Consider the following 14,381-nt stretch of genomic DNA (forward strand, 5'->3'; position numbering starts at 1 on the left):
ACAAATGAATTCCAGTTGGGCATGTTTATATGTTTAATACAGAAAAGAAATACAAGAAGTTACCATAAACTCAAATCTGACAGATTGGAGGAGGAATATTTTCACCATTAAAGTCCTAAATATTCAAATCTTGTAACTTGGGACGAGAATCACAATTTAAATGGAAACACTGTCCAATTTCACACTAAAGATTGATGAAAGAGCTGACAAGGAAGACAAAGATACATATTTATAGTGTATTTAAATCTTATGTGTATATATAAAAGTTTGTCCTGAAAGTTGTTTTTGTATTTCTTTTAGTTTTAAGATGAATGAATGATAGGAGATCAAATAAATATGCTTAGTAGCGACTGGAACTACCATTATCAAGTGATGTTCGACCAAAAATGTAAGAGAATCTGAAGTAAAACACCAAAAATGATAATTTTTGTCAGTTACTTGTGCATGTAAATGTGTATATTTCCACTGTGAGTGTAATTTGTTTATATTGGTGGATTTAGAAGAGTATTCTGTAAATTGTTGCTTTCTTGAACAGGTTAAACACGCATGCATGCGATCACATATATTACATCGACCGGATACAGAACAACACGGGCGTAAGTACCGTAGATCTGCCGTCATGTGTTTAATGAGTTTTTGCATTTTTGGTTATCATAAAAGCAAACAACAACAAAACCTGACAAATGTATAATGTGTTAATCTTCCGGCCTGTTTTCACTGCACTATATTATGTCTCATGATGTCTACATTTTGTTTCTGAGGCCCGTCGATATACATGGATGAATAAATAATATACCTGGTTTAAAAGTGTCATATATATGATTTGACTGGCATGGTTAAATGAGTTAATAATTTTAAAATGGGTTGTCCACTGACTGACTAATTGGCTGAATAATTTGATTCAATCAAAGGGTAATTTCTCAAAGGAGTGAAAGGAGAGTGTTGAAATCTTACCAGTCGTGTTATGAATAGATTATTCCAATCAGTGACCATTTGTTTCACTTTCGCCCTAGTTTCCCCACATAAAATATAAATATTTGTAGACTCTGATAACCTTATCAGAGCTGGACCTCCAGTCACAAAACCAGAGCAGTGGAGAGTTTGTCCATGTGCGACAAAAAACTGCTCCGGTCTAAAAATAACACGATTATCAGGGCCTGCAATTCCATGTCGAGAGAAGTAATTAGCTTTATTGTTTGCTTTTTCTGGTCCTGTTTTATCAACAGTGTGCAACCATTTCCAGCTCTGTTGATGAAATATTAAATATGGGAAGCAACATTGAGAAACTCCTGTTTTTATAATGATATCTACCTTGTGATGGAGATGTTCAGTGGTTTAACAGCTCAAGTATATTTACATGTCAAAGTTTTCAGAGTTTTGGATGCTCTAATTTGACTTAATACATGATACACAAACCATCAAAGGATTAGATTCAAATTCGGTGTTTGTGTGTGGGAACAGTCTTAAATTGGCTGAGCTCACACCGTATTACGTAAGGATTTAAGTGGTATTAAAAGTTCAGGCGCTGCAATTAGCTGGTCACAGTGAGTAAATAAAAGGCCACAGTAGTATTAAAGGATGGTGAATAAAGAACAATTCAACAGGGCGCAAGAAGAAGACAGGAAATAGAGCTTAAATAGGAAATCATCATCACTCCATCCACGTAAAAACCTCTCTAATCAAGCTTTTGTGCATTTAACTTGAATGAAAGCTTTAAAAAAAAAAATCCAATTCTGATCCTTAATGTGTTTTAAGAAGGATTTACCAAATGTTCCCAAACTGTGTAATCATGTCAACAGTAGAGCGACCCAGACATGACCTCTAAAGCACCGAATACACCAGCCTAAGCTTTAAAACAGACAGTAGGAGGGAAGGAAGCAGTGAGAGTTGATCAGGTTTTCTCTACAGTCAATATCGATTCCCCACCTGGACATCAACACGTCACATATTTCTAAAACTATATGTTATAATTCCTAGTGAATTCTGAAAAACTATGAATTCAGCCCAAAAAAAGAAACATGTATTGTGGCTGACAGCAATTTGGGTCATAACCCACATTTATATACAGAGCAATGTTTGAAGAAAAACAGGCATCAGTGCACAGTTCTGTTTGTGTGATAAATTGCACTTCCAGCTTACCAAAAAAATTTTTTTAATCTCTGTTATTGTCTGCTGGCTGAAGCACTACGCATAATGCGATTAAAGATTTACTGCGGACAAAAGCCTCTTATGTTGCTCTAGATGTCCAAAACAATGCTGAAAATTACATTCTCCCTCATCAAAACCAACATTTCCCCACGCAGACGATGAACCAACACCACCCAGTGAAAGGGAATTGGGCGTAGTTGTCATTTCGTCGCCGGTGCAGACAGGAGTGATGGTGTGCCACACTGTGCCACGGCTGTGCGTGAGTCTGCTCTGCATGCTGTCGGTCGGCTCGTCGTTCCAGCCGGCTCTAGTTTTAGAGATGGCCAGGATCCTTTTGGAGAACTACTGCTTCCCGGAGAACCTGGTCGGGATGCAAGAAGCGATCCAGCAAGCCATCAGCAGTGGAGAAATCCAGCAGATTTCAGACAGGAAGACCCTGGCGGCGGTGCTCACGGTTGGGGTTCAGGGAGCGCTGAACGACCCTCGGCTGGCCGTCTCGTACGAGCCTAATTTTGTCCGAGTGACGCCGCCGACGCTGCCGTCTCTACCCAAAGAGCAGTTGATTCGCCTGGTGAAAAACTCCATCAAGATGGATATCCTCGAAAACGACGTCGGCTACTTGCGGATTGATCGGATCATCGGGGAGGAGACGGCGGCAAAGCTTGGCTCTCTGCTGCGAGAGAATATCTGGGACAAAATTGCTCATACGTCCTCGCTCATCTTCGACCTGCGGTACAGCACAGCTGGAGAGCTCTCTGGGGTTCCGTTCATAATCTCCTACTTCTCAGACCCGGAGACACTCCTTCACATTGACACCGTTTACGACAGGCCAACAAATACAACAAGCGAACTGTGGACTATACCCTCACTAATGGGAGCCAGCTATGGGAAGAAAAAAGATGTGATCGTTTTAACCAGCAAGCGTACAGTGGGTGCTGCAGAGGCAGTGGCCTACATCCTGAAAAACCTGAAGAGAGCCGTCACGGTTGGGGAAAGGTCTGCCGGTGGGTCAGTAAAAGTCCAAAAGATCAGGATTGCTCAGTCAGACTTCTATATAACAGTTCCAATCGCGAGGTCTCTGAGTCCGATCACGGGCCAGAGCTGGGAGGTCAGCGGAGTTTCCCCTACGGTCAACATTCTGGCCAAAGAAGCCTTGGCAAAAGCCAAATCCCTCCTGATGGTGAAAAAAGGCATACCAAAAGTGATGCAAAGTATATCTGACCTCATCTGGCGGTTATATGCTTTCACTGACAGAGTACCTGCTCTCATTCAAACTTTGGAATCCACAGACTTGTTCTCTGTGGTTTCTGAAGAGGATCTAGCAGCCAGACTCAACCACAATCTCCAAATTGCATCAGAGGACCCTCGACTCGCCATCAAATACGTTCCAGACAATGTCGCCTCTGCAGAGGAGGATCCTGAAGTTCATGAGGCTCCAAACAGCCCAAAATTATTAAGACAATACTTTGATGGTGTATTCAAAGTGGAAGTTCTCAAAGGGAATATTGGTTATCTCAGGTTTGACAAGTTTGTCACGTCATCTCATGGAACTGAACTAGAAGAGTTGTTGGTTGAGAAAGTGTGGGAACCTCTCAAAGACACCGACAGTCTCATTATTGACTTACGCCACAACACCGGTGGGTCCTCGAGTCTGCTTCCTCTTATCCTGTCTTATCTGCATGAAAAGTCCTCCAAGCTTCACTTTTATACAGTATATGATCGAATGCAGAACGTAACAACAGAGCACGATTCACTGCCCAACCTGAAAGGCCCGACGTACGGCTCGACCCGTGGCGTTTACGTACTGACCAGCTACGACACGGCAAGCGTTGGCGAAGAGTTTGCTTACTTAATGCAGTCCTTACACCGGGGCACAGTCATTGGGGAAATAACTTCAGGAAAGCTGATGCACTCAGAGACGTTTCCAATTGAAGGGACGCGCATAGCCGTGACCGTCCCTTTCATAAACTTCATAGACAACAACGGGGAGTTCTGGCTGGGGGGTGGAGTGGTCCCTGATGCTATTGTACTGGCTGAGGAAGCTCAGGAGCAAGTCCACGAGATTGCAGAGTTTCACAAAGGCCTCCGGTCCTTGGTGAAGGGGGCTGGGGAGCAGCTGGAAGAACACTACGCTATCCATGAAGTTGCGGTGCAGGTTAGCAAGGTGTTGCTAGATAAATGGGATGAAGGCTTATATTGGTCAGTGGTCGACTTTGAATCTCTCGCTTCACAACTGACGACAGATATCCAGGACAGCTCAGGCGACGATCGACTCCACGTCTTCTTTTGCAGCGTTGAGCCCGAGTCTCTTCACGAAAATCTACAAATCCCCACCACAGAGGAAGCGGGGTATATAATCGATGCTTTGTTTAAATCCGAGGTTTTGACAAGGAACATTGGCTACCTGAGGTGTGACATGATGGCAGATTTAGAAGTGGTGAAAGCCATCGGGTCTCAACTCATTACAGTAGTGTGGAGCAAGTTAGTGAACACAGACGCTCTAATAATAGATATGAGATATAACACCGGTGGGTATTCAACAGCGATTCCCTTCTTGACCAGCTATTTCTTCGATGCTGAACCTTTGCAACATCTTTACACTGTTTTCGACCGCACAGCTGCTACCATGACTGAAGTCACGACGCTGGCTGAGGTCTCAGGGCAAAGGTACGGATCCTCCAAGGACGTCTTCATTCTCACGAGTCACATGACCGGCTCAGCCGCTGAAGTGTTCACTCGCACCATGAAGGACCTTAAAAGGGCCACGATCATCGGGGAGCCGACGATCGGAGGGTCTCTGTCAAGCGGGACATACCGGATCGCTAACAGCGTGCTGTACGCTTCCATCCCGAACCAGGTGGTGTACAGCGCCGTCACCGGGAAGGCCTGGAGCTTCTCGGGAGTTGAGCCCGACGTTGCTGCTCAGGCAAATGAGGCACTTTCTGTGGCAAAGAGAATCGCAGCAAGGAGGCTTCAAAAGAGACAGCAGGGACAATGAACTGGCCTTTCAATTTTGTAATTCAGTGGTTCGTGCTCTGTATAAACTTCTCTGTCACAGTTTTTATGTGCAATCTGTGAATATCGGTCATGTTTTGTGCATTAATCCCTTATTTTAAGCTGGTAAGCCTTTTTTTTATGCCACTGGTTTTATTGTGAAGAAAGTTGTATATCTAAACTGTTGTGATGTTGTTTTTCTGTGTAATTTTTTGGATTAGTCAAATCCATAGTGGTTCCCTGAGCTTTTACAAGATTATTTAAATACTTTTTTTCTTCTGCACACAAGACTCATTCTTGCAAATGACCTTATTATCTAAAAACATATCAGAGAAGCAAAAGAAGTAGACTGGATACAAATTACTTGAAAATATAGAAAACAATCTGACTTACTTTTTTCTTTTATATATGTTTCTTTATTAAAGTGACTATATTAACAAAGAAAAACTGTAAGAATATGAATTGTACACAACACGTCTGCCTGTGGCAGTATGAATTTTTAACCCCTCAGAGAAAAACCGACCGTTTTCCTCATTTTTTCCCCAAAACTAACTATAAGTGAGTTATTGGCAAACATTCATTAATTTTGGACAAGTTATAGGACTTGTATTATTTATAACTGTAGAAACTTCAGAGTGATATAAGTGTCTCATCCTTGTCTTAAAATGAAGAAAAACATTAAATACTACCACAAAACATCTGATCATATGCAAAACATAATAAATTGTTGAACTTTAGTATTCAATAGTATATACCCTTCACGTAAATCATAAACAACACTTTAGATTTAGAAATGTCAAATTATATGTATTTTAGTGAATGCTAGGAAGGGCTCCATTTTTGTCAATATATTTTCCCATATTTTAAAGCCTAGTTCTGTTTATTGATTATTATTTTCAATATCATTCACTTTGAATGCATTTTAACAGCTTGTACTATGCTGTATATATTCTATCGACACTGTCATGCGTAATTCCTGTGTATTTTATTTAGAAGTCTTGTTTGCTTTGTACTTTGACTAATCCTGCTGTTTTGGCTTTGAAACTACTTTGAGCAACTCGCCAGCAGAGGGAGCAAGTACCCAACAAACCGACACTGATTCCGACTGTTCAGTTCACTCAAGAGCTGAATGCTGCTCTGAACAGTTTAAGTTATGTAAGACGCAGGAATTCTCATGAGGTACTTAGATTAGTTTATAAACAGTAAAATGTCATAAAATATATCGAAGCAGCCTTTAACTGCTATTTACGCACAGATATGAAAGGTGTTTGCGAATGAGCAACCTACTCTGGTTGACTGAATGTTCTCTCCATCTTTTCTTTGTTACAAAACATTTGACACAAGCGTCTTTAAATAGGCGTGCAGAATACTTTGCATAAAATTAAAACCAATACCTTTAGCAACACCCTCTTGTTATTGCATTACAGAGGCACTAATACGATTAGAGGTTTATTGTGGAGCAAATCCTCTTAGGTGTGTGCTAACAGAGACTTTGCAGTCAAAACAGTGCCATTTGACAGCGAACCTCTCTGGAGAAGGAGGTTCAGCTCAACAACCTCCACTTTCCAGCGACTCAGTTTTCTTTGATTTTCTTGGGCGCAAAAATGGCAAAGTCTGTCTTTTTAGTGGCGTCTCTGCTAGTTTTGGGGAATATTTCCTTGATCCAGGCCTCATTCCCCCCTACAATCATTGTAGATATGGCAAAAATTATCATGGACAACTACTGCTCGCCAGAGAAGCTGGTGGGCATGAAGGAGGCGATCGCTGCGGCCGGTAGCAACACAGAAATTCTCAAGATTCCAGACGGCGAATCCTTGGCCAATGTCCTCAGCTCTGGAGTCCAGACCACGGTCAGCGACCCACGTCTGAAGGTCTCCTATGAGCCCAATTACGTTCCAGTGGTTCCCCCGCAGATGCCTCCGCTGCCCCCCGAGCAGCTCATCGCCGTACTCCAGACCTCCATCAAGCTCGACATCCTGGAGGGAAACATCGGCTACCTGAGGATCGATCACATTCTCGGTGAGGAGGTTGCTGACAAGATCGGTGCCTTGCTCTTAGACCTCGTCTGGAATAAAATCCTGCCCACGTCTGCTCTGATCTTCGACATGCGCCACACGGGCAGCGGAGACGTCTCGGGGATCCCCTACATCGTGTCCTACTTCACGCAAGCCGAGCCTCTGATTCACATCGACAGCATATATGACCGTCCCTCGAACACCACCACCAAGCTGTTCTCCATGGCCACGCTGCTGGGGCAGAGATACGGCACAACTAAACCACTCATCATCCTCACCAGCAAGAACACCAAGGGCATCGCAGAAGACGTCGCCTACTGCCTCAGGAACCTGAAGCGGGCCACCATCGTGGGTGAGAAGACCGCCGGCGGCTCGGTGAAGATCGACAAAATCAAAGTGGGCGACACCGACTTCTATGTTACTGTGCCGGTCGCAAAGTCCGTCAACCCCATCACCGGCTCCACCTGGGAGATCACAGGCGTCACTCCAGATGTGGAGGTCAATGCAGAGGACGCCCTTGCAACCGCAATCAAGATCGTCGGCCTCCGCGCACAGGTCCCAGCCATCCTCGAGGGGACGGCGACCCTGGTGGCTGACAACTACGCTTTTCAGAATATCGGCGCAGATGTTGCTACGAAACTGAAAGAGCTCCTGGCGAACGGCGAGTACAGCATGGTGGTCTCCAAGGACAACCTGGAGGCAAAACTGTCGTCTGACTTGATGACCCTTTCTGGAGACAAGAGCCTCAAGACCACAAGCAACACCCCGGCTCTCCCACCGATGGTAAGATCTTTGTGGAAGGGATCGTTGGTGTTTTGATCATTGGAAAAACACTTGTGGCCTGCTAGTGGTCAAAGCCTGATTCTTCTTGGTTTTCTGATTGATAAAGGTGTCGATAGTAAACATCAGATGTTTTTCATTGTGCTTGTACCAACTGGCAAATATGTGAAAACGTTTCTTTGGCTCTGACATCAGATGACCAAATGAAACCACTATATGCGGCTATTAGTATTCCTTTGGAAGCACCACCTTTGCACGCCACTAAAAAGATGCTTGATGTGTATTCTCCTCTGCAGAACTATTCTCCAGAGATGTACATCGAGCTGATTAAGGTCTCTTTCCACACCGACGTATTTGAAAACAACATTGGCTACCTGCGTTTTGACATGTTCGGAGACTTCGAGGAGGTCAAGGCTATTGCCCAGATTATTGTTGAGCACGTCTGGAACAAAGTTGTCAACACTGATGCCATGATCATCGACCTCAGGTTTGTAATCCTGCTTATAGTCAAGTCTGCGCTTCTATTCAAAACTGTCTGCCTATTTTTGACAAACAAATCATCCACCAAAGCTGCTAAAGCCCATCAGTCTAGCTCTATTTATAGAGGTTTTAGTTGGTCTAGGTTCAGTATTCATTTGATAGGATTGATTTATTTATGTACTGATAATCCTGGTTAGTTTGTGTATCACTTTAGAAAATGAACCACTTAGTAATCAAGCGCTTAACTAACCGATTAGTTTCCAGAATGGACCATGACTCAACAGATTATTGGTTAACAGCAAGGCAATGACGCAAGCATTTCTGTGACTGTTTCATGGATTTTCAGGAACAACCTTGGTGGCCCAACAACCGCCATCTCAGGCTTCTGCTCCTATTTCTTCGATGGGGACAAGCAGATTGTTCTGGACAAGCTGTATGACAGACCGTCTGGTACCACCACGGAGCTTCTGAGCCTGTCTGAGCTCACCGGTAACCGCAGAGAATACAGTCAAGTCAATGTATTGCATTCGCAATAGATTATAGAGAAAAGACAAAGAGATAACCATATAATCCATCCATCAACCACATCCACCCATCCATCTTATTTCATTTGCGAAGCTTCAACACTGAAAATTTGACAAGCCTTTTTTAAATGTTTTAAGCTGTTTTACCTTTTGTCGCCCTATTTAGACTGTTACTTTTTGTTATATTAATTTCTACTTGACTCATCTGTTTTACACATTACAGCAGCAGTTCTGGCCATTTTGCCTTTTCTTTTTCTTTTTTTTTTCATTTCAATTGCTTTAAACCGTTAACCCAACATTGTATTTCAGGTGTTTCGTCATTTTAGATATTTAACTTGTTTTTAACAGCATATTAGCTTTTTGAATTATCTTTACTAGTTTTGAACACGATCTATTTTAGCTGATTGTCCTTTTCACAGTTTCAACTAGTTTCTGAGATGCAACAATTATCAATGCATTTGATTATAAAACTAATTACAGTATTACAGTGATGAAGTCACTGCTTTATAAAGACTAATAACTCAAAAACGTCGGCTTAATTTTTTCATTCATAATAAATGTATCCGTATGTTTCTTTACAGTCCAATATCAAAGTTACAGATCGATCCTCAACACTCAGACTTCACTGTTTGTCGAATCCCCTGAAATTCTTTTGTGTTGAAGAGCTTTGATCTTATTCGAGCTCCATCTGTTTCACTCTTTCAGGAACAAGGTACGGCTCCAAGAAGAGCCTGATCATCCTGACCAGCAAAGCCACGGCCGGCGCCGCCGAGGAGTTCGTCTACATCATGAAGAAGCACGGCCGCGCCATGATCGTCGGCGAGACCACCGCCGGGACCTCCCACCCGCCCAAGACCTTCCGCATCGGCGAGACCGACATCTTCCTCAACATCCCCACCGTCCACTCCGACACCAGCGCGGGGCCGGCCTGGGAGGGCGCCGGCGTCGCGCCGCACATTCCCACTGCAGCCGAGGCCGCTCTGGAGACCGCCAAGGGGATCCTCAACAAGCACTTTGCAGGCCAGAAGTGAACCCGGTCCCGAGCGAAGCCACTTTTACTTTGGCAGCCAAATGGTTTCAAGAATGTAGACTTATCTGAGAACTGAACGCTGTAGATTCAGAAAAGTGTAACGTATTTTCCATTCTGTTAATACCTAAGCCTTCTTTGTCTCTTTGTAAGGTAGAGCAAACGTTCAGCAGGGTTTTCTGTAGTTTCGTGACTCTGACTATTGAAAGTTTCCGAGTGTGAATGGTGCTGAAAAGCCCATGCGAATCTTTGTGTCAAACAGAAAGTGTAAAACCAAAAAACACAACCTCCAAATATCACATTCTCAAGAAGTCACGTGCACAAACTGATTGATCACAGCATTTGATCGCGCTTACAGATGTTTGCTTTTTTTTTTTTTTTTCCGCTTGATATCCAGAATTGGAACCTCTAAAGTGATTGAAGTTGCTGATCATTGAATGTAATGTCGTCACTGTGTGAAAGAAAAACCCACTTGGGCTGTATCAGTGGAGAGCCTCAATAAAGACGACGTGCGAAATACACAGCCGGGGGTGTGTTTTTATGTTCCGCAGCACGAGAAGAGGCATCGCAGACATTAAATCTGACTGTCATCACGACGGCCTGGGATGAGCCTGACGTGGAACTGCAGGCTGACAATACAAACCATATGGCACACGTTAAAGAGGAGGCATTGAGGGGCCACATACAGCTCAATTTTATCCAGAGTGGGTCATGACAGGAAAATGAGAGCAAAAGAGCTGAGAAATAACCACAGCTTGAATGTTTCAGCTTATGTTGTAATAATAAAAAAAAAGAAAAAAGATGTAAAAAAGTCTACATTTAGGCTTGTTTACACGACGGAACTTTTGTTGGCTGTCTCTTCACATGATAATGGTGCTTGGAGCCACTGAAAGAGCAACTTTTTTTAATAAAATCTCCCAATGTGGAACTTTTTGAAGTGTGGTTCCATTGCAAAAAACAACCAGCACACCGCGCTAAGTCATGGTCTGGAATGTAAAGACATTGCATACAGCATTTCTGCCGTTTCTGTGTGAACGGATATCGTTTTTAAAATGATGCCTTATAAACACAAGTCTTTTCTGAGATGAAAATGATGCATTTTCACTTGAAATATGCAAACGGTGCCTGACGGCAAGTTTTTTTTTTTCACAAACTCAAACAAATCGAAGGAAAATAAGCACAATTTCGACAATTTACTCTGATTCTTAAAAGTCCAAAATAGAATGAAATAGAAATATCCAAATGTAAATGTTCTGTGATTCCTATTTTTGTTCCATCTGAAAATGAGAGGCGATCTTTGATGCTGCTTCTAACTGTTGATTTACTGATGTCTGTTTTATTATCTCTTTTAAAAAAAGTGATCCTCATTGAATGAGTTTGAAACAAAATTAATTTTTTTTTTTTTTCATTTCTCTCCTTGCACTGGTTTCTAGCGGGCTGGTTTTGGCCCAGGGGCCACATGTTTGAAAACCTTCATGTTAAAAACCAGTCATCTTCACTGACCAGCAGCTGGATGGAGAGCAGAGTGTTGCTATATATTATAAGAAAACAACAGGGCAGCAAAGTGTTCAGCACTTTCACCTCACTGCAAAAAAAATATGGCCAGTCTGAGTCCGGGCCAGGGGACTTTCCTGCATTTTCTCTGGTTTCCTCTAAAAATCCAAACACCTTATTGGGGAATTTTAAAAAACCTTGGTGTGAATGTGACTGTTTCTGGGTTTGCCCCGTGGAGAACTACCAACCCTCACTCAGAAAGTCAGTCGGATCCAAAACACACATCACCCTGAGGTGAATAAAGCAAATCGAAAAATAATAAGCGTCAGCTTGGGTGGGTTTCATGAACCTTTTCAAATCCAGTGAGAGAATCATGGTGTAGATTATACTGTGTTTAAAAGTCAATCAGGTGAAGCGTTCCAGGAACTTGTTAGTCTCAGGTTCTGGTGGTCTTGATGTTTCTTTCTGGCTCATACCACCTTCAAAAAAACACGACAATGCGACCTTCTGACAAAGTTTTTCCTCCTGATATGAAGATATTTATACTGACATCTTCACAGGATGCCGAGAAGAGAAGCTGCCACAGACTTGACAGGAAAGTATTTGCCTGTCTGGTTTGTGTAAGAGTGAAAGCTGATTATAGGTCAGTCAGCGGCTCAGGGGAGACAAAAGTGGTGCCAATCACTTCTGCTCCTTTTTCCCTCTCGGCAGATTATTCCAGCTAAAAGGAGCCAAAACAGCTCTTTAGAACTATGCAGCCATGCTCGGTTTCTTCTTACTCGTCCATTTAGATCCAAACTACTGTCAGTACAAACAGTTGGTTTTACGCTCTTGCAGTGATGACAATGCATATTATGGGAATGACTCTTTCTGAATTGATTGGGGATGTTTGCATCCACTTCCATCACTTTGTATTTATTCTACCACAAGTTAATGCAAATATCTGAACATTTTCCTTCAATTATGTTTATTTAAATACATTTTGTACAAAGTATTGGTTCTATATCGGCATTCCATCTATATTGTTTTAGTATTTTATCAATATTCATATCTGTATTGATTAGTATCATAATGAAATCGTAGTGTAATGATCAGGATAAGTCGGTCGTTGGTTAAACGCACCGGCGCAGCCCGGAGGCGTGCAGGGCGGGCGGTGTCAGAGCCATCTCTCCCAGTAAAACGCGCCAGTCTGCCACGTGAGGGAGGCGCAAAATGGGATGTTGACCCATTTTCCCGGTCTCTCCTCCTCGGGATGAAATGTGAAACCTGTCCCCCCTCCGCTGCAGACCCCGCCGCTCCGACTCCGCTCCGCACGGACTCTCCTCTCGGCTTATTAAACACATAAAACAGCTCTCACACTCTGAAGCGGAACTTTTATCCAAATTTCATTTTGGCAAATCCCATATGTCCAATCATTGCATCCAGCCTGGAATTTTTTTTTCTTTTTTCTTTTTTCTCCAGAGCTGAAAACTTCGAGAGCTGCATGTGGACCGATCACAGCTAAAAATTGATTTCTAATCCTCCCCATCTCCTCTCTTTGTTGCATCTCTTTGTATTCCTCTCTCTGGAATGTAAAACCCCACTTTTAAAAAAGTTTCATCCGTTAAAGGAATAACCTTTTTTTTTTTTTTTTTTTTTTTTTTTTGGTTTCTGCCACTTCTTCTTCCAAACAAAGGAGAAATTATGGCCATCTTTTTGCAAAATGCGCGTCTTGTTCTGGTTTTGTTGGGATTATTTTTGCTCTTTTCTCCATCGGCAAGATCCGAGCCGGAGCTGCAGGAGGAGGAGGAGGAGGAGGAGAGCTCCTGTCAGGGCGCTTTTGACCTTTACTTTGTTCTTGACAAGTAAGTAAACACGGACTGACTTTTTTTAATTAATCAATGAACGTGAAGTGATCAAAAACAGAGCTGTAAACGGAAATGACGTCATTTTAAAAGGTGTTTATTGATATGTTTCATCAATAGAAGACGATACAACGTGTTGTCTTCATATTAATTCCAGTTTATGGCTGACTGGGATTCAAACTAGTGACCAGCGGTTCGAAATTTGGACAATGAGGGCACAGGTCAGATATGAGACACCAGAATCCTACAGGTTAAATGTTCAGAAATGGTAAGGATTGATAGGAAGCTGAGGTCATTTTAAAGTTGGAATAACAGAACTGATGCATTTTCATTAAATTACAGCCATTCTGTGATGTTTTATGTTCATTTATTTCTCAACTTTTCACTCATTGTTGCTTCAGCCATTGACATTTGTCCTTCTGTGAGAGAAGCTGACATTATCTGTGGCCCTCGCCATGATCGCTGCCACAGGGCCTGCTTTAAAGATGTGTCTTCTGGATGCAAATGTAAGGAGAATGGGATTCTTCTGAACTGTTCCTGAAGAGCTGCAGAGAACTTCCCGGTCGGAGGCTGCATGTACAGTGGAAAGGAGGCCGTCTCTTGGAGAGCAGCGTGCTGAGTCAGCAAGAAGAGGGACGACCCACATCTTTGTGTTCAGTTCTTTAAACTCTCTGAACTCTTATCTTTTGGTTACTAGTTTGAATTAACCCAAAACTCTTTTCAGGCCTTTTCCTTTCTTCCTGCTTCAAGGAACTTTTTTCCCCCTCTCCTTGCGGCTCATTGAACGCTTTCATTTCTCTGCACACCCACATTGGAAAAATGTTGCGGTTATGTGACATCTTAGCTGGACTCGAGCAGCAGAGGAGAAAATGAAATGTCAGGGGGAAAAACTTCTGGACTGCCTGGTGCAGACTTAATTTATGCACATTGAGTTTACCACATATGTGATGTAGAGCAGCGAGCAACTACAAATTAACTTCATCCAGCTCGAAATGTCATGTTGGAATAACTAAGAAGTGACTTGGTGCCAAAACAAACTAGATTTATCACCTCAGCTTGTTATTTTAAACTAATT

The 14,381-nt window shown here is 42.7% G+C and overlaps 2 protein-coding genes across 2 annotated transcripts in view; both read left to right on the forward strand.

Annotated features, from left to right (window-relative positions):
* Positions 1–6,598: 6,598 nt before the first annotated feature.
* On the forward strand, positions 6,599–10,126 carry rbp3 (retinol binding protein 3). Its single transcript, XM_030097691.1, has 4 exons — positions 6,599–7,940; positions 8,234–8,424; positions 8,764–8,906; positions 9,647–10,126. The coding sequence occupies exons 1-4, from the start codon at positions 6,747–6,749 to the stop codon at positions 9,970–9,972; spliced, it is 1,854 nt and encodes a 617-aa protein (XP_029953551.1). The 5' UTR covers positions 6,599–6,746; the 3' UTR covers positions 9,973–10,126.
* A 2,989-nt stretch (positions 10,127–13,115) lies between these two features.
* antxr1c (ANTXR cell adhesion molecule 1c) overlaps positions 13,116–14,381 on the forward strand; it is a 28,129-nt gene continuing 26,863 nt past the window's right edge. The window contains exon 1 of the mRNA XM_030097700.1: positions 13,116–13,306. Coding sequence (XP_029953560.1) covers positions 13,146–13,306 — 161 coding nt within the window. The 5' untranslated portion in view covers positions 13,116–13,145. The remainder of the gene's footprint in view (positions 13,307–14,381) is intronic.

Source organism: Salarias fasciatus, chromosome 8 (genome assembly GCF_902148845.1).
Source record: "Salarias fasciatus chromosome 8, fSalaFa1.1, whole genome shotgun sequence".
Classification (NCBI taxonomy): Eukaryota; Metazoa; Chordata; class Actinopteri; order Blenniiformes; family Blenniidae; genus Salarias; species Salarias fasciatus.